Source organism: Euprymna scolopes, chromosome 17, assembly GCF_053919585.1.
Source record: "Euprymna scolopes isolate OS-2025 chromosome 17, ASM5391958v1, whole genome shotgun sequence".
NCBI classification, from domain to species: Eukaryota; Metazoa; Mollusca; class Cephalopoda; order Sepiida; family Sepiolidae; genus Euprymna; species Euprymna scolopes.
This window is the reverse complement of record NC_136498.1, coordinates 92865881-92890271: the sequence shown is the minus strand read 5'-3', so window position 1 is coordinate 92890271 and position 24391 is coordinate 92865881. Positions and strand designations below refer to the sequence as shown.

The window sequence follows — 24391 nt, the reverse complement described above, 5'->3', positions numbered from 1 at the left end:
TGCTATCTTCACCTTTGACGTCAATAATATGTCGGCAGTCGTCTGTAGACACCTGCATTCTATTTCTCTATCACCACGGATATGTCGGGAGAGTATGTAAGCTGACAGATGGTTATGTCCGGCAAGAAAAAGAAGAGGGTGACTAGTAATGTCAACTGGGGCAGGAAGAACGTTGTAAAAGACAACGATAAGGTAAAATAAAGTAACAATTTAAATATTATGTAAATAAAAATATGAACGCGCCCAGTAAAATAAAACAAAACAACAACAACAAAAAAAAAAAAAGCTAGCTTTTTAGTACTGTTTAAAATAAGGATGAAAAGTTGGGGATCACTTTGTAACGTATTTAATATTATGATTTGAACCCTGACTTCAAGTCCATCACTTTTTATTGTTTATTTTATTTTCACATCTGGACAATTTCTGAGGCATTTTATTCGTTGTGTAATTTTAATTAAATTCATTTGGGTTATTATTTTTACAGATGTTAAATTTTACTTGATTTTTCTAAGTTTGTAGGGAGTTTCTAGTATAATTTATGAAAATATTTAAAACTATTTTTTTTTTGTAAATTTAAGCGTTTTGTGTTTTAGGATCGGTTTCAGCGCAAGCATTAGAAATTTTTTATTAATAAAATTAATGCTAATACACTTACTGATCCGCGCTATTTTTTAAAAATCGTATTTCGAAGTTTAATTAAAGTTTTATGTTTTTTTTATTCATAAGGTTAAAGTACAGAATAGGTACAAAACATCCTCCCCTCCCATGTTAAGAATGGCTTTTTAAATAATAACGTTATTATTTCAGCACGGTCAATAAATGCATGAGTACCATAAAATTATTTATTGAGTAATACCGACTTCAGTTTATACAAGTATATATAAAAACAAAACCAAACCCAAAGCAAACGATGTGTGCGTGTGCGTGACTGCGTGATTATTTCAAGAAAAGAAATTGTACATTTTAAACTCCCATTTTTCCAAAAGACATTCAATTTGTACTTTTAAATTTGCATTTTAAGATGCAACAAAGATATTCATGAATAATTTAAAATGGATTTTTATTTTAAAAATTAGGATTTTGTATTTTGTTTTTGCTAACTTTAATAAAATCTTCAATAAAAAAACAAATATACAAAGTTTAGTAACCGATATAGTGAATGCAAATTTAAAACTGATATAGATAAAAAATACTAAATCTCTTGAAACAATATTAAACTTTCTTACATTTTCAAATGATATAAACCAACAAATCGAAGAATTTTACAGATTAACGTCTTCTGAAGAGAGTTTGGGACGCTGAAAACGTACACAACTATATAAGACACTTTTGCAGAATACGGACCATGTTCAAATTCAATTTTTGCTACTTATGCTTAGAAGTTACCGTGCCTTAAATATTTTTATAGTATTTCCAAGTTAAATTCGAGTTTTTCCGATCTTTTTTTATTATTAAATTATGTGAATAGGGTTCTAAATAATAACGTTATTTCGGCGTGAGTTCTCAATTTTTTCAAATATTTTTGTTTATTAAATTGTTAGATGAAAGTACCGAATTGTTCCAAAACACCTTCCCCATGTTAAAAATGGGTTTCTAAACGTTATTTCAGCACACGTTACTCTATATAAAGATGGGTTTTGTTTTGTAATAGACAGTGATTCAGGGGGGGGGAAAAAAAAAACAAAAAAAAAAAAACGAACTTCAATTAAATAGCAGGGCGGATCTGAACGAGCTTTCCTGCTTCGGACCTGGACGAGCTTTCCCTTAAAATTAATTCCTATTCACGTTTTCTTATTTATTTTTTTATTTTTTCTGCGAATTATCGTCGATAACAGACTTAACTTTTATATTAGCAGGAAAATTTAAAAAAAAAAAGTTTAATTAATGACGTGGGGGGGGGGTCCCAGATCACTTTTCAATTATAACGTTTTATTAAATTGATATCCTTCTTTTTTGATAAATTATTTCTGTTTAAATTACTTATAATTTCTTTTCGATTTTAAATTTTATGTATTACAATTTCAGGCGTATTTTTAGATGATTATATCCAAAAATTACGAAAATCGATAAGGTAGAAAATTATTAAAGAAAAAAAAAAAACAGAATTTGATAAAAACGATCGGAAGACAGTTCAAAAGGGAGGTAATTTTCCGTTTTGATTTAAACAAGATTTTTCACCTGCTAACACGATTAAAGTTTTGTTTAATAATTCAGTAATATTCAGGTACTTTCGACTGCATAATTTGCAGTGTAATTTGTTAGAATTAACAAAAACCAAAAAAAAAAAAAAAAAATCAGTTTACCCCCCCCTTTTTTTTAAATCTGAAAACTCCATTTATCGACTACAAAATCTCGTCCCAATTCTGTAACAGCGCCCAACTTCATTTTACACTACAGCGAACACTAGACACCTTAATAAGGAGAGTTGTGCTGATTGATTGCAAAGTGGGGTATCAATTTAATAGAACGTTATAATTGAAAAGTGATCCCAGTCTTTAAGTAATGCGTAAGAGTCGCATTATTTTTCTCTGCGATGATCACGAAGTACGTGTTCAATTTAGTAGAAAATTGAAAACTGATCCCAGATAAGTTATAAAAATATTTTTCTTCAATTTTTTTTTTTTTAAATCTGAAAATTAAGTTTGTAATCGATGAGATTAACGTGAAAAAAGAAAAAAATGTCGGTACTCCTAGTCCTGCACTCCTGCAGAGAGTGATCCGTGCTGAAATAATAACGTTATTATTTAAAAAGCCATTCTTAACGTGGAGAAGGTGTTTTGTATCTATTCTGTACTTTAACCTTACAATTGAATAAAAAAAAACATATCATAAAACTTGGGAATACGATTTAAAAGGTAGCGCGGATCACTCTCTGCATTAGCACCAAAATGTCAATTGTGGAATTTAAAGGAAGGGGGGGGGAGTCAATTTCTTAAGCATCCGTCAAAAATTAAATAATTATTATGTGTTCGAATGTTTAAAATTGCCATTCGTTTTAAAATCGGTAAAAAAACAAATCAATTTAATTTTCTTTTTTGGAATAGATTTCTTTGTGGTCACATGGTTTCACACAGGCATTTTTCCTTGAAAGTAATCTCCCTTCTGCTTAATCAACATTATTTTGATTTTGATTTTTTTTCCGAGTAGAAAATATTAATTTAGTATTAGCTTTAGCATATATATATATATATATATATATATATATATATATATATATTCAAAAATGTTTTTTTTTCATTGCAAGATGAAGATAACGATCTGTTTAAACAGACATTAGAATAACGTTTTATAAAGTATATTATTTCATTTTAAAACCAAACAAACGGAAGTAGATTAAAACTTGGAAATATATTATTAAATATCCATACATTAAAATGGCCCCGGAGTAGATTAATTAATTTATTGTTGAAATTTTGGCGATTCAGAAGCATAGGCGACCCTACGTGCGATCTTACCGGTGTCAGGTGAAAACCTAACCTCGATGTGAAAATGTTCCGATTACCAAACCGGACTTCCTGATGAAAATAAGCAAAATGTGAAATTTTTCAACACTTCTTATTTTTTTTTTTGTTTAAGGGATATAAATCTGTTTTATTAAGAATTGTAAGGAAAACGATTTTTTTTTTTTCAACTAATTTATTTAATGTAACAGTTTTATAACATTAATAACACAAAAAATTGTAAAATGCGACGATATTGTAATTTTTTTCTTAAACCTTTCGAGTAATTGTAAAAGAAAAAAAAAATTTTTTTAACTACTTTAGTAAACTAGATTTACCTCTCTTAGACTAATAAATTAAGATTCCAAATTGCCTTATTTGTTACAGTAGGTTTGGAGGCACGCCTATTGACGGTACAACTATAAGGTAGACGGAGACGAAAGAAGAATGACAGACACTGAAATTCGTTTAAAAACAACAGCTCGTCTTTTATTTACCACAAAAATAAATGCTAGTGGCAAATTCAAAAGGTTTGGAGATCATAGTCAGTTTAAGACAAGACCAGCCTCTGGAATGGAGCAGTTTGACGTCAATAGAGTAGATAACCAGATGACAGTGGGTACTAAAACAGTGCTGCTGCACGTTAGTAGGTACTGGAGGAGGTAACTAGATGACAGTGGATACTGGAGCAGGGCTGCTGGATGTCAGTAGCCGGACACTGACAGGCTCTGGAATGGGTAGTTTGATGTTGACAAGCACTGGAATGCTGCTGAGGGCTGTAGGAGGCACTAGAAACCACAGAAGTGAGCCGGAGTTTGCTGGTTGTAGAAGGGTGTCTCAAAAAAAAAAGGCGGACAGTTGTAGTGGTTTGCATACAAGTAGTTTGTTGATTGCATGAAAGTAGTGTAGGAAAGGTAACCCTAAAATGGGCTGTTTGAACTACTGCTGCTGCTGAGAATCTTCAACTGCTGGGCTCAGTGACTTGACTAGGAGCGTCAAAGTTGCGTTTGGGAGGCCTCCTGCTCCCTAGCAAAGTTAATACCTTTTTGGGCATAGAAGCGCTGTCTTCATGAAAAAGGGTTGGTACAAATAGACGTTATTCTTAGTAAACAAACAAATGATTAGAATTTCTTAGCAAATCTGTCACAATCAAGAGTGTCAGATGTGCATTAATTGCATTAATGTTTGTTTGGAATAAAGTCTTATTAATCATTTGGAAAAAGTGAAGGTTTGTTTTTTTTTAGTTGCAGGTAAAACAAAGGGAAATTGACATAACAAACATCTATGCAAAATACACCCATGCACATTGACACATGTGAGTTGTATGTGGTGTTCTGAATACACATAGATAATTGTAATAAAATATGTAAAGTGGGTCCATCTAAAATAACTCTAAAAAAATAATTGCAAAATCCACAAAAATACATCCGTTTTTCTGTACCTTGAAAACTCGTCATAGAATTACTCCTCCCTCTCTATATGTTACATGACATAACTTTATTATAGTTATTGTATCATTTAAAAGAACTCTAAAATAAACTAGGGTGCTTGTTTACAGTTAGACTAAAGTGGTAATTTTTTAAATATATCCTTTTAAGCCAAAACAATATCACATAATTATCATCTTGAAAATAGTAATATATCCAAAGATTATGAAATTTGATCAAGTGTAACATCTGCTATTAGTTTAAAAATATTGCATAGTTATTATGGTAGTGACAGCCAAAATGAAGGTTGGTTATAAGGTTTGTTTTGACGGAGTCTCTCTTTGAAAATCTACCAAAAATCAGGTAATATCAATATGAAATTTGAAAATCTACCAAAAATCAAGTAATTATCTAATCAATATGAAATTTGAAAATCTACCAAAAATCAAGTAATTATCTAATCAATATTAAATTTGAAAATCTACCAAAAATCAAGTAATTATCTAATCAATATGAAATTTGAAAATCTACCAAAAATCAAGTAATATGAAATTTGAAAATCTACCAAAAATCAAGTAATATGAAATTTGAAAATCTACCAAAAATCAAGTAATATCAATATGAAATTTGAAAATCTACCAAAAATCAAGTAATATCAATATGAAATTTGAAAATCTACCAAAAATCAAGTAATATCAATATGAAATTTGAAAATCTACCAAAAATCAAGTAATATCAATATGAAATTTGAAAATCTACCAAAAATCAAGTAATATCAATATGAAATTTGAAAATCTACCAAAAATCAAGTAATATCAATATGAAATTTGAAAATCTACCAAAAATCAAGTAATTATCTAATCAATATGAAATTTGAAAATCTACCAAAAATCAAGTAATTATCTAATCAATATGAAATTTGAAAATCTACCAAAAATCAAGTAATTATCTAATCAATATGAAATTTGAAAATCTACCAAAAATCAAGTAATTATCTAATCAATATGAAATTTGAAAATCTACCAAAAATCAAGTAATTATCTAATCAATATGAAATTTGAAAATCTACCAAAAATCAAGTAATTATCTAAGCAATATGAAATTTGGAAATCTACCAAAAATCAAGTAATATGAAATTTGAAAATCTACCAAAAATCAAGTAATATCAATATGAAATTTGAAAATCTACCAAAAATCAAGTAATATCAATATGAAATTTGAAAATCTACCAAAAATCAAGTAATTATCTAATCAATATGAAATTTGCAGAACGAGTGTATTTATGCCAGTAATGTAAAAATCTTGTGTTTTAGTGGCAATGAAGTCACTGAAGGTGTTTTTGATATCGCTGAGTTTTTTGAAGCATTTTTCATGCAGAAAGTTGTTGAGATACTTGAAAAAGTGGTAGTCAGTAGGGGAGAGCTATGGAGACTATTGCAGGAGGCAGTTTTGTTGACTAATTCATTCAACTTCTGCAGGGTCAGTTTAGCAACGTGTGGTTGGGCATTGTCGTGGAGGAGAATTGGGTCTTTTCTGTTGACTAATGTTGGGTATTGAAGTTTCTGATGCATTTCATCCATTTGATAGTACCTCACTGTCATAATGGTTTCACCTGCATTCAGAAAACTGTAATAGAGGAGACTGGTTGCAGACCATTAAACAGTCAAAATGACCTTCTTTTGGTGCAGCAATTTCGGGAAGTGTTGTGGAGCTTCGTCAGCATCTAACCACTGAGCTGAGCATCACCCGTTGTCATAAAAAAACACTTTTCATTGCAAGCCACAAGAAAAAGGGTCGTTCTTATTGCATAAAGGAAGGGAAGATGACACTTCATAAAGTTTCTTTTGGTTGAAGTTCTATTTGTGAGGCATCAATTTATCAAGTTTTTTGTCTTTCCAATCTCTCTCCTCGTGCTACCATATCAGGCTGTCTGAAGATATTGGCTTCCTGAGACGAAAGGCACCTTACATTGATACTTTGTTTTTCTACTTTTTGCAAAACTTAATTATGTTCTGCAAAACCAAAAACAACCCACCTTTTCCCCTTTTCCTTCTTCCAATTTTCCTTTTCTCTTTCTATCTCCCCCCACTTCCTAAATGGTTTTCTAACTTAAAATGTACCAAACTTTAATACTGTAACCCTTTTCCTTCTCTCATTGCAAAACTCCATGTTCTGCAGGGCAGGGAACAAAAACAATAAAATCTACTATACAACAACAAAAGCAAACGCTACAAACTAGCGATTGAAGATACAAAGAGCTTTAAGAATAAAAACCGTCAACAAAATAACTGGATGCAACATAAATACTATTTCCAAAACAAGTGGATTCGGTATTAAATAACCCGAAAAAAGGTTGATATGCCATAAAAAAAACAAACCAATTTCTCAAGTGGTTGGAAAATGTTATATACGTTACATCTAATTCAGAAGCAAACAGTTGTGCCTGAATTGGCTTCGACTAAGCCTCTTAATAGATCATTGTCAACATCCAATGGACACTTCAAGACTCTCATTGCCACTATGAAATTTCTTGAACCACCATTGTGATATGTTCAGTAGTGGTTCCTGGGCCAAACATTCTGTTAATATTGCGAGCTGTTTCAGCAGCTTTTTGGCCTAGTTTGAATTGAAATAAGAAAATTGTGCAAATTTGCTTTTTTCCCATCTTGTATTCAACGTTCTGAAAAGACAATTGTTTTAAAACAAATGTAATTTAAACAATTAGTGAAAAACGCTCTTTAAAATGGTATGATAACAAAACTTACTTGAATTCAAAATCCAAAATTCCGCAAGAACTTTTTTTCTCAACCTAATATATATATATATACATGTATGTATGTATGTATGTCTATAAAAGTGAAAATGTCTGTGTACATTTCCCTACCAAATAACTGTCAATTTTTGGTCTAGAGTCTCGAGATTTGACATAAGGATAATTGAGATTTGGGAAAATCTTTTGAATCAGTTTTCGGCTAGACATTTGGCTATCAGGGGGTCAAAGTTCAACGATTTGACCTTTGAAAACTCTACCAAACTCCTCCACTAATTTGGGGTCTGTACACTTGAAATTTTGAATGTAGGTTACTTGGACATGGATCAAACTTGTTAATTTGATTTGAGCCCCCTAAAAATAAATGTTAGGGGGTCAAAGTTAAAAAAAAAAAAAAAAAAAAAAAATTTCATCTCTGTGGTCTCTACCAAATTACTCAGCCAATTTCTGGTCTAAACATTTGAAATTTTTCATAAAGAATATTCAGAGATAGGGCAAGCTTTTTAATCAGTTTGGGTCGAAAATTTGAGCTGCCAAGGGATCAAAATTCAAAAGATTTTACCATTGCACTAGCAAACTACTCAGCCAATTTTGGGTCTAAACATTTGAAATTTATACATAACGGGTATTCAGATATGCGGTAAGCATTTTAATCAGTTTTGGGACGAAAATTTGGTTGCCAAAAGGTCAAAGTTGAGAGTTGACCTTTGCAGATTCTATCAAATTCCTCCACCAATTTTGGGTCTAAAGACTTAATTTTAGATGTTGATAACTTTGACATGGGTAAAACTTTGTATTTATATTTGGGACCAAAATGATAAATGTTGAGGGGTCAAAATTGGAGTCAAAGTAAAAAAGTGACCTCTGCGGTCGCTACGAAATTACTCAAATTTTGGTCTAAACATTTGAAATCTTACATAAAGTGTATTCACATGTAGGGCAAGTTATGAACAATATATAGCACTCAAGCAAAGCCGGGCTGAACTGCTAGTATATATATATATATATATACTAGCTGTACCCTGCCACGCGTTGCTGTGGTTCAAATTAGCACAATGGAAAAAGTTCCAAAATGAGAAAAAGCCTGTTTCTTATAGGTTTAATTTTCCATTTTGCATGGGTACACAGTTTTTGTTGTTCCATTTTCTTAGCTGATATAGAGATTTTCCGGTTTGGTGACTCTTGAATACGTAATATAAATTGTCCATGTGAAAAAACAGTCAGTGTGTAACTGTAAGGCCCACAATTGTAAAGATTGTTCCCTGTGCTTTGTTGATGGTTATTGCAAATGACAATAAAATTGGAAAGTTCAATTTCCTAAAGTGTAATGATGTATCCGGTGGAATCATAGGAATGCATGGAATGAAGATATATTCATCTGTGAAAGGTCCTGTTAAGATTGTTGTTTCTATGATATTGTTTGTTAATTTTTTTTTTACTGCAAGCTATGTGCCATTGCAAAGCTTGGATTGGTTTATATTTCACAACATGATAATTAGTACACCAAATTTCAGTTGCAATACATGCGGTGGCATCCCTGGCAAATATAGCTGTTGGATAATTAACCACTTTATCTGCTTTCACAACAGTGTCGATGGATTTGTATTTGACTACCTCACTTGGAATTTTACATTGAATAATAGCGTTAAGTTCATGGGCATCTTTGTATTGACCTGCAAAAATAGCTTATTCACTCAGTCAAATGGAATTCTTATAATTTGAATATCTGCAAAAACATTTTAAACTAACTATTCTTTTGATGAAATAAAATTACAGAAGTTAAAAGTCAAAGAATTTTGCCCTTAACTCTGATCAGCTGGCACTTTTTAGTACCCAATTTCCCACAAGTGATGCAAAAGTTTTTGTGCGGATCGAACAGTCAGCAACTGGACATGCATATTTTTAGTTAAGTTTAATGTCTTCACATGGAACAAAAAAGTAGAGTATTTGAGGCAAGCATTTATTTCATCTGCTGGTGTTGATTGAAGAATAACAGGTAACATTTGTCTGAAATCTCCTGCAAGCAATATTACTGCATTCCCAAATGGTCTGACATTGCCACGCAAATCTTGCAAGGATCGACCAAGAGCCTCAAGTGATTTTTTGCGTACCATTGTGCATTCATCCTAAACAATAAGTTTGCATTTCTGCAATATTTTTCCCCATATTGGATGTTTTGGAGATGTCAAACATGAGATTTTTGAAAAATTGAATGTTTTAAAGTAGAATAAATAATTCTTCTACTTGGCAGCAAGGTCGCAGGTATTCCTCATGCAGTAAGGGCTAAGGCTATGTCATTTTGTTACCAAATGGCTGGCAAAATCAATTTAATTAGAAAGGTTTTACCAGTTACTTCTGGTGCTGTTCAAGGTAGCAGTAATTTCCAAATAACTTCTATTCTCACAGTCAGTAAATTAGGTGACTAAAATAGGATTTATCCATGTTTTGACAATGCCTTATTCACTGTAATTAATTTAGGAGACTAAAATAGGATGAGGGATTAGAGATGGACAGATAGAGAGGAAGATATATAGATAGGAAAGAGAAAGTGAGAGGAAAATAGAGAATGAGATAGAGAGATAAAGGGATTGATAGATAAACAGAGAGAGGGGGAGAGTTAGAAACAGAGAGGGATGAGACAGAGGAAAGGAGAGAGATAGAGGGAGTTAGAGAGAGAAAGGGGCTCAAAGAGAGATGGAGAGGGTGATATAGAGAGAAAGATAGATTGAGAGAGGGAAAGGGAGAGATGGATAGAGAGAGATATTAAGAGAGGAAGAGAGAGGGGTAGAGAAACAGATGGTGAACTACACTTCACCGTTTTTTTCCTCGTTCAGTAGAGAAGAAATCTTTCGAGACTGAGGCAATTTTAATATTTTGTTATTATCCAGAGTACCCCTTTTTTTTGTGTGTGTGGGGGGGGGGGGCTAGATTTTCATCACATTAGAAACCGACTGGGTTATCTGTACTTTCACTTAACAAATTAATAAAAGAAAAACATATTGTAAAATTTGAATTTAACATGAAAATACTATTTTAAAAAATAGCACGATAACATAAGTGCATAAGTGCCACTTTAGGTACTCCTTGGGCGTTGAGTTCCATGGCGACCAGCATAATTATTTAATGGTCGCTCCCTTAGCCCCCCCTCCCCCCCAGTCAAGGCTAATGCATGCACACGTAACATTGTTTTTATTTACTGACGTTGGCTTAGTAACTAAACGATTTATTGATAATTTTGTAACCCTTAAACGCATGCCGGAAGATTTAAATTGGTTCATTATTGTTGTAATGAAAAAAAAAAAGTTTCATTCAACACAAAACCAAAAACACATATTAATGATAAATGATTTATTATTGTATTCATTGAAATTTACTAATTTTTGAATAAAAAAGTAAAAAAAAAAGTTAATAAAAAAAATAGTTGCTTATGTGCGCATAAAAAACTTTTTTTTTTTTTTTTCTTTAGATTAGGTCCACCTTGGAATCGCCCCCCCCTCCAAATCTTAAGAACAGCTTCCGGAATAAACATAACTTTTGGGGGGGGGGGATATTTAAAAAAAAAGTCGATAAAAATCGTCATTTAAAAAAAAATTTTAAATCAAATGTTTGTAAAAGTGAGAAATTATTAATAAATGTTTAGTAACATTTTTTGGTACTAATGGAGAGTGATCCACGCTATTTTTTAAATCGTGTTTTTTTTTTTTATTATTCCAACCAATCTTATATTGAAAAACAAAAAAAAACTCAAAAAGCAAGCGACAAACTTTTTCTTTGGCCTTATATAATAAAGAAAAAATGTGTAAATTAAAAAATTTGGACGATAAACAAATGAATTATGTTTCTTTTTTTTTTTTTTTTTTTTTCTTACTTACTAAACAGAAAATGAAATCTTTCGTCAATTCGTGGGTGTGAAATGAATCGAACCGGAAGTTCAGTTTTATCAACAGAACAGATTCGCACCACGGTTAAAAAAATATATTTATTTTATTTAATATTTTAATAATTCACGAGGTAAATTTATTTTAATAACATAAAAACATGCCTCGACTCTAAAGATGGGTTGTCTGAAAATTTCAAATAAATTGGTAGCATAGAAATATGGTTTTATTCGTTTGGAACGAACCAAATTTACATTTTTATATATATATAGATATATATATATATATGTGTGTGTGTGTGTGTGTGTGTGTGTTTTTTTTTGCATACTGACCCCCCCCCCCCCTTTTCTGTTACTCTTACCATTAAAGTGAAAAGCCGGACCTGGACATATACTTCCTGAATGGGAGTAGGGATGAGAAAGAATGTAGAAAAAAAAAAAAATACTTCAAATTCTGAGAATGAAAACTTGAATTTTGAATGTATTTAATTTTTCATTCTTTGTGTTTTGACTTGTGAAATATGTTTAATGTTATAAATAATTATCTTTCAGATTAGCATTATAAAAATATTTTCATTATTTTATGAAAAACAAAACTTAAAATTTTTTAAATTTTATATAATATATATATATATATATATATATATATATTATCGAAAGCCTAATGTTGCCAATATATCATTAAATAGAGTGCTTGGACAAATTTATACCCGCCCCGCCCCCCCAAAAAAAGAAAAACTACCACTGTGAAAGTTTTAAATTACAATTGTTTTTGCAATTTGTCATTTGCATAAAATCCCCTGAAGAGTCTGCCTGTTGTTATTTGCTGTGTTATTTTTGAAATACCGGGAGAATTTGGCAACGCGATTTGAAATTCAGGGTAATGTTTTCCATGTTAGAAGTGTTGATTGAATTTGAATTTTAACTTGAAATGTGTATGAAATACGTTTGTAAGCCGAATTACAACACATTATTATAAAAATAGACAAGTATTTACTTGTTGAAAATTAATATATTTCGGAGTTATACTCCTTTGTCAGAATTTTATATTTTTTTCTGTATTTCATGATAACCTGAAGAAAAAAAACACTACTCTGAACTTCAAATCGTATTAGCAAACGCATTCTTCCAGCATTTTAAAACACTGCAGCAGATAACAGCATGCAAACTTTTCATTAATTATATTTTTTTCTTCAACTTAACAAGCATAATTACTTTTTAGTGTGTGAAAATAATCAAGGTTCAAAATCTTTGATATAGTGCAAAATATTTTAAAATAAAGAACTTTTGAACAAAAATGTTTAGATCGATTGAAAATGAAATTCCATCCCAATTGGTAGCATTTTTTAGTTATATTTTTGTTAAATTTTAGATTTTGCAGTTAAATACGTCAACTCTTCACATCACATACAATATGGCGCCATCTTAAATTTTGTTTTTTTACAAACCTTTGGTGCAATGATATAAAATTTGTTTGGTAAAAGTTGTTTGTTGTAAGTTTTTCTTTCACCCCTTTGTCGTCAATTATAATGCACCTTTGCCCAGAGTCCAGTGCATAAGATTAAATAGTAATAACACATCACCTTCTTATATTTGGACATTAAAATGATTGTAAGAGTATTAGACTTTTATTTACCAAAGGAAAATTTATTATCTTGTCTTTGCTAATTATTAAATGATTTACTCCCCCACCCCCCCTCCAAAAAAAAAAGAAAAAGCATGACATATGGGGTTATTTTAAAAAATTATATTTTAAACTTAATGAATTAAAAATGGCTTTTTAAAAAAGTGATCTTGTGCTTTTTTTTTCTCTTTATTTTATTAAAAAAAAAAAAGGTAGCAAACTTTTGCTTTGCTAATGAAATCATTGTATATCGTGTAGATGCACTCCAACTCCTCAAAAGGTTCATCTATATATTACATAGAAGATAATGCACAATTGTCAGAAATGAACAGTGTATAATGCTATACATGTGTGTGTAATGGTGGGAGGGGGCATCAGGTAGTTTATATCTGTTTGTCAAAATCTTTAATAATGAAATCATTATTTGGTTACATATGTCATAAGTAGTATTTTGAATTCTCTTGGGAAAATCCACCTTCTATAACAGTACTTATTAAACTTTTGGTTTTCTCAGTATTTCAAACTATGAACTCGATTTAAAACGAACTATTTCTTATCTTATTTATATAGATTTTGTAGTTGTAATCACAATGTAGAATATTAAAATGAACAGTATTATATAACAAGTCATTAAGCTGATTTATGATGACTCCTTTTAATAAAAGCTTTTGCTACATATAAACATGATTTCTCATATTAAGCACTTTTCCTAAAAAAAAGTTAAGTGTAGTATCTGTTCTGATGCTACACTTAACCTTTTCTGTCCTTGGTCAGTGGAGGAGAAATCCCTTATGATTGAGGCAATTTTTATTTTTGTTTTTATTCAGAGTGCCTCTTTTTGGAGAGCTGGATTTTCCTCATATTAAAAACCGACCTTATGTTTAATTTTGCTCTCGTGGGGAGGCAAGTAAATAGGAACTATGTTCTTGCAAAAATAAATGCAATTTGAATACAAAGTTTGAAATTTTGTGACATGCTTTCAATCATAGGAAATATTAATTAGTGACTTTATTTTTTATTTTTTTTAATGACTTGGTCAGATTTAGATAGCAGGAAACTGAAATGACCGGCCTAATTGACCATAAATGTTGTAGGGAGTTGGTACTTGAAAAAAATTTAGTCATGATTTGTTGCCCAAAGGGACATTGATATGGCCTGTAAGAATTGTTTGTATTGTAAACCTGAAGTCATAACTTTTGTTTAACAAATGTTTTTTTTTTTTTTAAATGTCAACTTATTTTATAGAATCATCAACCTTTTTCAAATTAATTTTTAAATATTAAAAAAAATCTGTCTCGTTAAATTACTGATATAACCAACCATATGCATTTCACTTATGAATAACAGCAATTACAAAATATTCAACATAAAAACATGATCGCTTGTGATTGAAACCAAAAGAAATGTTTTCTAAGTGGTGCAGCCTCGTCATGAACTCACTATTATGAATTTGAAAATTATGACTTCACAAATTGTATCCGCTTGATTCAATTTTTTTTTCTCACTAGCAAAAAAAAAAAAAAAAAATGACAAATATCCCTTAGATTTTCGGTATTTTCTGCTGAGTCTTTTGATCACTCTTGTAAATCACTTTACATTCTTGCAACAGTCGTTTACTATTTAGTTTCCACTAATATCAGCTGTTTGTATTCTATGTAATATCAGTTTCAAAAGGATTTCTTAGGATTTTAATAGTTATTTCCTTAAAGTGGAAGTATGGATTGTGCTTTCTATCTTCCTCAGCACATCACAATAATTATTTAGTATACATGTCATTAATCTTTAATTTTTGTGTGTCTGTTTTTTTTTGTGTCTGTGTCCCACTAGTTGAGATGTAAGAAAATAATCCTACATAATTTTTTCTTCCTAAACATTAAATTTAACTTCATTTTGATTAAACATTTTTACCTTTTGATGTCCTTTTCAATTATTTTTTTAAATTTTCTACTTTGAAAAAAAATGCCATAATTATTAATGACCTTGGTCTTCAGAAATTGCCTGTGATATCTGCTATAACCTAAGTGGGAAGGTATGTTTATTAAAACTGACCTCGAGTATTATAAATGATAAACAAAAATAAGATTAAAAAGGTCATCAACAGTTTAGTTTAAAAAAACAATCCAACAAAATATAGGTAGATCAATTTTAAAATGGCACCTGAGTGGACTTTGGTTTGATAATTTGGTATGTTTTCACACTAAAACTCCATAAAAATACATAATAGGTGTGTGTGTGTGTGCATGCGTGCAGACTTTTTTTTTATTCGCTAAAGAAAACCAAAAACATCATGATAGGAATCTAACGAGGATGTGGTAAAATTGCAGAAAGTTTCAAGTTATTTTTCCTGGTCTACACTGGGTTTTATTTCATGAAGTGTACAATGATGAGAATCTGCTCGTGTGTTAATATCGATATGATATATTAGCATAGAAATGATTTGCTAAATTAGATCAGCTTAGTGGTATTGCTTTTTGTGAAAAAGATATTGAACACTAATTTTGTAATTTTAAAAGCTATCACTTTTCCATCATGTAATAGATATCTATATATGTACAATCGGGGAGAAACAAATATTCGTACACTTGAAAAAATTGTATTTTTATGTATTTAAAAGCTTAAATAAAGACAAATTTAGATATTTTATTTAGAAAGATACTCTTATAAAATAATAAACTTAACTAATTCTTTTTCTTATATAAATTAATACATTTATTCATTTTTGTCTGAAGTATAATTTAATTTTAGCGTGAAATCATACATATCTTTTGAATATTTATGATTATTATATTTTGAAATGTTCCAGTAATGTTATCAGTAACTATAGTTAACTATAAAATCTATTGTCAGAACATTCTGCAATTGGTAGTCTTATCAGAAGCCATTTCTATTCCACAAAAACAATTCATTATTTGTCCCCTGACAAAGGAGGGATTGAACCTAGTAATTCATTTCATTTGTTTGTTCACACTTTTTCAATAACTACGCCTTGGATTTTTTTGAAATTTTGCATAAACATTAGTCATGTTGAAAGTAAATTTTTGCCAGAACAGATTTTTTTGGGTAACTCTGGTTGATCCCCCCCCACCATCCCACCTCTAGGAAGCATTATAGAGGTAAAATTGCCCCCAAGTTATTCACTCGTGGAGGGGGGACCCTGTGTGCATGTCTTGTTTTTCTTTGGAAAGATGGGGACAGTTACAGAACAATTTCCAAAAACCTACAAACCTTTCATTACAATTGCTTCACTCATTCTGAGGTTCAAAACTCCTAACAGGTTCTCCAAGTAAATCAGCAAGGATATTCGATTGACAGATTTAGTAAAATTCAGATTTCCTGAGAAGAGCTGCAGGAACAAAATTTCATTTTATCATATATTGAAACAAATCCACTGTCATATAGGTTGAAGCACTTGGAAACAACAATCCGAATTGTTAACGCATTATTTGGGGTTGATGATAGGCAAATGTGATACCTACAGTGAACATAGGTTTTTAATTAACAAATGTTCATGCAAAATGGTAATTACACTACGTTCTCATATCTTCTACTACTCTGCTACAATTTACAATTGACCAAATTAAGATTTTATCAGATCGTTTTGCTTGAACAGTATTTTTTTTCTTTGAAAAGCAATACTTTATGAACTAATCATCTGATTGATCTCAAATTTTGACATGGGTTATTTGAAGGTTAGTATTTTATAAAAATTTTATGAATTTAAAAAAATTACTAGTGCAATCCATGCCACGTCTGGGGCTTATTGAAAGATGTATTAAATTGCCATTTTAGTCTTTGCTACATCGTTTGAAATGTATGAAATGGTTCAAAGTGCTCATAATAGATTCTTTAAAGAGTTGATGTGAATTTTCTTGTAATTAAGATCATTATTTTCTCCTTAGTTACAGATTCTTTGCTAATGTTCTAACCTTCAACAATTTTGTTTTAATCATTCTTTGATTTTTGCTTCCAAGGAATTCATTGATTTGCATTTTTTCTCTGATTGCATAATAAGCAAGTAATCATCTATTCATTGTGATAGGAACTCCTGACATTTTTTACACTACTTTTTCAGTAAAAATGTTATATCTTTGTTAAAACACCAGATTAAGCAATGAAATTTGCTATATAAGCATCCAAAGAAGAATCCAAATATGGCACTGAAAATCTCCAGAAATTAATGGCTTCCAATTAATCTGCGGTAAATGCACATATGTTGCAATATCATAAAAATTCCATTTATACATTAAAAAAATAATTCAAAGTTGAATTTTAATGCATTTTATGTACAATAAACCAAAATCTAATACTAGGACTGTTTAAAAATGAATATATTGCAAGATTTCTTTTTTTTTTTTTTTTTTTTTTTTATTATTATTGTAGATTAAATCACCTCATCTGCCTACCAAAATATGTGATTTTCTCTTTGTTAGGCAATTACGTATAAACACACTTAAGGACTTTGTAGAAGTAATAATAATAATAAAAACATTTAATATAAAAATTTAATGTAAAATAATGTGAGATTTTAAGGCCATGATAACTTTTTAGGGTAGTTAACCATTTTTTTCTTTGAGAAATAATCCTGTAAGTTTTTTAATATGTAGACAATTGTGTGGTTTTAAGAGTCTTTGTAGAAAGAGGAGGCTTGCCACGCTAACTTCAGGTTAGTGGTAGGGACTAGGGGCAATTACATGTGAACACCCTGAAAACTTGTTAAAAGAAAAAAAAACAAAAACAATTATTTTAGAGTGAGTGATTAGTTTCACATATTAATTTAATGTGAAATAATCCATTTTCCAAGCTTTTCTAACATCTTAGGGAAATTAATTTATTTTTGTAGGAGACAAATCCTGTGCATTTTTTCTTTAGACAATTGTGTTTTTAATAGTTTGTGCAATGGGGAGGGGGGGCTTGCTACTCGAACTTTGTGGTAACTATGGAAAGGGTTTTATTTTGAAATGGGCGCCTTTTGGACTTAGGGTTAGTGGTAGGGTTAAAAGATTTTTGGGGAATGGTACTTATCATTCAGATTTAAGGTTAATGGTACGATGGGTTCAAGGGAGGCACTTTTAGAAAGTGGGATTGTGATTTGGATCTAGATTTAGTGGTAGCATAATTTTAGATACAAGGTGAAACGATAAAATTGTCTTTCTAGAAAAGACCTATTTTTGTTTGCTGAAAACTAGTTTTCTTGTTTTGCTGCTGACTATCTACTAGTTGGCCAGTTGTGTACAAATTCCAAAAGTGATTAGTCTTCTGTCATGTCTGAAAGTGACACAATGGTCAATGAGCGAGAGCAGAGATGCGCCGCTGTAAAACTTCTGTTCTCTACTGATCCAAGTTATGATAACAGGACCATTGCCAGCACCCTCAAAATACAAATCCGGACGGTTTAATGCTTGACAGAGCTGCTCAATCTAGTTTCCAGCCATGGTTATGGTCTTTAGTGGCCACATCATGCCACCTTACATCTTTGAACTCAGCTTGAAGTTAACAATAAAGTGTACCTAGATGTGCTGAAGAGTGTGATGATCCCCTGAAGCAATCGGGTGACTGTTGACAGACCCTGGGTGTGGCAGTAGCACTCTGCACCAGCCCACAAGTCCAAAGAGACCCAGGCTTGACTTCAGAAGGAATGCTATAACTTTGTACCTTTCTCTCACTGCCCCCACTCCTCTAACCTGAACCCATTGGATTACTTAGTTTGGTCATATGTCGAGAACATCACCAGCATGACCTCCCACAACACCAAAGCCAGCCTGATTGCCACCATCTGCCGAGTATTCGTTGAGCTCTTGCCGGCGCTTGTGGAAAAGGCATGCTCCTAGTACTGGACCCATATCGAGGCGGAGATTGAGGCTGGAGGCGACCACATTGGATAGATGTCAACTCTACCACATAATCGAGTGAACCTGAATTTTTCAATAGAAGTATTGTTGTTTTCTTTAGGGCGACAAATTTATCGTTCCACTCTGTGCTAACTTTTCAAATTAAAAAAAAATATCGAAAGAATTTTATCTAGAAGGCTTGGAAATGGGTGTTTATTATACATTAAATTTACATGTGAAAATGACCCCCCAACACACACACTCTAAATTCTAAGTTATTTTGATCATTTTTTTTCTTCTTTTCCACTAAGTTGTTTTAGAGTATTCACACATAATCGCCTAAAAGAGTAGAATCTTATTTATTTTTTTATTTTTATTTATTTTTTTTCGAAATTGGCAGCTATAAAGTTGTTTATTAGTACAATTAATGCTGGAAAGTTAAATATATTTGAAAACAAATATTTCTTGAAGGAATTCTATAAAAGAATCACAAACCACATTAATTTTAAATAAAAAAGTTTTCGTTTTCAAAATAAACGTAATTCATAAAACTAGTTGCTTTAAACTAAATGACTAATGCTGTTTGCTGAGTATGAGTGTTACTAGTTACATTTTTTACTTTCATTGAAAACGAGTTAATATTTTAGGGGGAGCATCATTAAAAACCGCCACTACCAAAAGAGAAATCAACATACAATTATCATTTTAACACATAAAAATAATAAAAACATTTTACTTATTAGTTGGGGGTACAAAAAAATAGGTAGAAAAAATGTTTGAGGCATTTCATGTTGAAGTTTTATTTTTAAGACAACAACAGATGAATTTATTTCATACCCCCGTCAATAAGTGAGATGTTTTTTTGTTTTTCTGATTGTTTTCCAAATTTCATAACAAAATTCTTCATAGAGGAATGGTACCAAGATTTTAAACACTGCTGGGGTAAAAAGAAATCTGATGAAAAATGACTGTTTCATAGCATTAGCATTTTTATCATTACTTTTCTGAAAACTTTTCAAATATATCATGTAGAGTATTATTTATTAAAGCATGTGAAAGCATCTTGATTTCCAAACAAAATTGTGGTATTTTGAGAACCTAAAGCATTTTGGTTTTTAAAATATGACTATCTAGTAAAACTACCTTGAAATCTTGAAGTATTGAAAGCATTTTTGTGGTCAATTGGCATTTCTAATAGAATCTCATGTTTGGTTGAATTCAACAAGTCACTTAGGGAATACCGAACTCTAACTTCATTTCACTATAGCCACAAAGCAAATTTGCATTTGCTTCTCAAAAATAGAAAATGCTTTCATATTTGTTACTCTAGTTTTTTATTTTCATTTCATTAGACTACGCTTTTACTGAGATTGACAATTTCAATTTTTTTTTTAAATGTTCAGAAAATTCTACAATTCTGTGTGTGTAACAACTTTTCATTGGTGCTCTAGCTTTTTACTTTTACTTAGAAAGAAAAAAAGAATCATAGCAACAAGATTATTTTTTTTTTGTAAATGATAAATCAGTTGTATATTTTTAATCCCTTCTCAGATTATCTGGCTGCTTCATATTAAGTGCTCACAACAACCGTCTCGTGATTTCATCAAATCGGATGTTAATATTGTCTCCATCATTTAATCACTAAGCTTAGGTTAGTTGACAAATCCAGATTTTTTTTAGTTTTAATCACAGCAGATTTAATGAATAATTATCTAACTTTGCTCATGTTAATTCCATTATCATTTCTGCTGGATTTTCTACATCTGTCCATGCTCACCTTTTAATCATGTTTAATAAAGTCTAGGTTAACCTCCACTTTAGCTTTTATTGCTTGACTTAAATGATATCTTTTATCAATTATATCATTTGATGGTTTGTTCAAAACTAGTCATCTTGAAACTGTTATCCATTGTTAGATCTTAACTAAATTCCACACATAGATCCAGATCGATCTATTATGCTTATATATCATGTGGATTTTTTTTAATATGAGAGGAGTCACTTTATCAAAGCCTGAGGGACACTCAAGAGTAAGGGTTAATGAGTGTCAGGTGGTCAGTAAGACAATACATTTGGGTAGAATTTGATTATTTAAGAGGATGGCTCAACAAGAACTTGCTTACATTGGATTTGAAAGCTACCATTTTGTTAATTAACTCCATCATTTGATATTCAAATTTAACAATTATACATTTGCCATGTAGATCCAAATACTTGAATATCTGCAGGAATCACATTGTGTAAAATTACAGTTAAATTTGAACTTATGTCGATTCTTTTATGTACCTGTTTGAAAAAAAATTTGCTTAATATTAACCATTTATGCATAATCTTTTTTATTTATTGTCTTTCCAATGTGGGAAGATGTGACACAAGGTAAAAAAAAGCCAGTGCCTGAGAAGTTGAACACTCTGGCATACAAAAAAAATGCTTGAGCAAACAAGTTAGCATTTCAAATTTTTCCTTTGAACAGTTCACCGTAAAGGAACTGTTTTAGGACTCTTGAATGAAGCATATGGCATATATGACTTGCCCAATGCATCTGTCACTGCTGTAACATGGTGTGTACTGACAAAAGTTTGATCAGGCTAGAACCTTAGTGTCTGGTATTTTCTGACCTACCTCTGCATTCCGTGTTTAAAAAGGATGTGTCCTCTATAGTATCAGACTTGACCGAATGGTTAATAATAGGCATAGACCGATTCATATCATTGAAAAAATTCCAAGAAAAACCTAACAGCCAGCCATGGTTCTCCCCTGAATATGCTGCTGCCATCGCGCACAGAAATCACTTTTTCCATAGCTACCAACGTAATAGATGTACTGAGACTAAAGCTGCTTTCAGGACTGCCAGCAACCACTGTAAAAGAGTAATAAAACATGCAAGAGAGCTATATGCTCAGTCTGTTAAATCCAAAGTAGCTGAGCAGCGGCTTGGTTCCCACCAGTTCGGGCAAATAGCAAACAGGATCTTGAACAGAAATGTACATTCTATCTCAACTATCATCAATGGACCTGAGGTCATCTCGTCAGCATTAGACAAGGCCAGACTATTTGCCAAGAACTTTGCAGCTAATTCTACCCTATGCGACAATGACCATCAACTCCCTGTATTTCCTCCTATAACAGACAACACGCTATACAACATACAAATATCTGTGCGTGAGGTCGCCAAGCTAATCAAGAACCTTTATTCCAGTAAAGCAACTGGCCCTGATTGCATTCCAGTTATAGTGCTGAAAAAGCTCCAACCAGAACTTGCCCTCATACTTACAAAACTGTTTAAGCGTTGCCTTAAGGAGGAGTGCTTTCCAACACCCTGGAAAACCTCATCAGTATGCCCTGTATTTAAGAATTCAGGTGAAAAGTCATCTCCCTCTCAGTACAGACCAATAAGTCTCCTGTGTCATGAGTAAGTTGTTGGAATTCATATTAAATAAAGAAATAGTCAACCACCTCAACAGAAACAACCTTCTTAGTGACACGCAATATGGTTTCCGCTCTGCAAGATCTGCAGCAGATGTTCTAACGGTTATATCACACAGGATTAGTGAATCTCTTGACAAAGGTTTCCTTTCCAGGGCAGTTGCTCTTGACATATCAAAGGCCTTCGATAAGGTATGGTATAAGTGCCTACTTCACAAGATTTCCAGCTATGGTATTACTGGAAATGTTTTCTCAATCATTAAATCATTTCTCTCCGATAGGTTCATAAGAGTAGTGGTTGATGGGCAGAAATCAGAGGCCCCACAGTATTAATGCTGGAGTCTCTTAGGGGTCCATCCTGGGTCCAACTCTCTTCCTGATCTACATCAATGATCTCCCAAAACACATACTTAAATCATTCGTTGACATCTATGCTGATGACACGACCATCTATGGCAACAGATCAAAGGCCGTAAATGACAAAGTTCTCTCTAATTCTCTCTCCTCTGATCTTGAGAACGTGGTACAATGGGGGAAGAGGTGGCTGGTCACTTTTAATGCATCCAAAACCAAGCTTCTATCCTTACATCATCAACACTCTGATCCCCATCTGGCATCAATTGAAATGGATGGCTCCCGTCTTGGAGAGGCTCCATGTTTTGACAAGCTTCTGGGTTTGACCTTTACTCCTGATCTAAAATGGAACACGTACATCAAATCTGTTGCCAGGGACGCTGGGAAAATGGTGGGATCCTTCTACCGCTCCAGAAGATATCTCCCTACTGATGCAATTCTCTATCTTTATAAAAGCCAAGTACGTCCAAGGATGGAGTGCTGCTGTCACATCTGGGCAGGAGCTGCTAAAAACAGCCTATCCTGCCTTGACAGAGTACAAAATAGACTTCGTGGTTTAGTGGGGGATGCCCTTTTCTCTTCCCTGCAACCTCTCTCCCACAGAAGAGACGTTGCAAGCCTGTCTTTGTTTTATCGCTATTTCCATGGCAGGTGATCGTCTGAGCTCCAATCCCTCGTCCCCCCTCGCCAATCTTTCACAAGAAACACCCGTCTGTAAAAAAAAGAAAAAAAAAAAGGCAGGTCATATGGAAATAGTTTAGGTTCTTGGCATATCTAGCATATACAGTCCAAGTTTCATAAGCATACATAAGGATGGTAAGAATCACAGCTCGATAGACTTGGAGTTTGGTCTGCAGCTGAATTTCTCTATGCTCCCACATAGTGGTTCTGAGACATCAAAGGCAGCACTAAACTTGGCTATCCTGCAATCAACTTCGTGTTTGTTTACTGCCTTTAAGAGAATACTGTCCAAGTAAGTAAATTTGTTCACAACTTTCAGGTTGGTTCCACAAATTGAGATCTGCGGCTTAACATACCTTTTTCCTGCAGCAGGCTGGTATATTCAGTCTTTAGTTTAATGGTCAGACTGAAATTGTTGCATGCCTTAGAAAAACGATTAACAATATATTGCATGTTTGGCTCTGTGTTGGCATTGAGGGCTCGGTCATCAACAAACAAAAGGTCTTGTATGAAGGTGGTCTTAATCCTGGTGACAGCACTGTCATTTTTAGTTGAACAATTTGCCATCTGTCCCATAGTTGATGATTACTCCAGGATCTTTTGCGTTGAATGTGTCAATTAACACCGCCGAGACCATCATGCTGAAGAGCGTTGGTGCAAGTACGCAGCCCTGTTGACACCGATATTGACTAGGAAGTCATTGGAAGGCTTTCCATCATCTATGACACAAGCCATCATCCCATCATTCAATTGTTTGATGAGTGAAATGAATTTATCAGGATGTCCAAATTTGTGCCATGATTTTTCAAAGATCTGCCCAATTTACAGTGTTAAAGGTCTTAGTCAAATTGACAAATGTTGTGTAAAAGTTCTGGTATTGTTGACATTTTTCCTGGAGTTGATGAGCAGCAAATACCATATCAACTGTACAACAACACCCCATACGAAAACCACATTGACTTTC

The 24391-nt window shown here is 32.2% G+C and overlaps 1 protein-coding gene across 2 annotated transcripts in view; it reads left to right on the top strand.

Moving 5' to 3' along the window:
- The first annotated feature begins 8 nt into the window (after positions 1-8).
- LOC145296844 (solute carrier family 71 member 1-like) overlaps positions 9-24391 on the top strand; it is a 243893-nt gene continuing 219510 nt past the window's right edge. For both annotated transcript variants that reach the window (XM_080142967.1, XM_080142966.1), the window contains exon 1: positions 9-192. In XM_080142967.1, coding sequence (XP_079999093.1) covers positions 109-192 — 84 coding nt within the window. In that variant the 5' untranslated portion in view covers positions 9-108. The remainder of the gene's footprint in view (positions 193-24391) is intronic.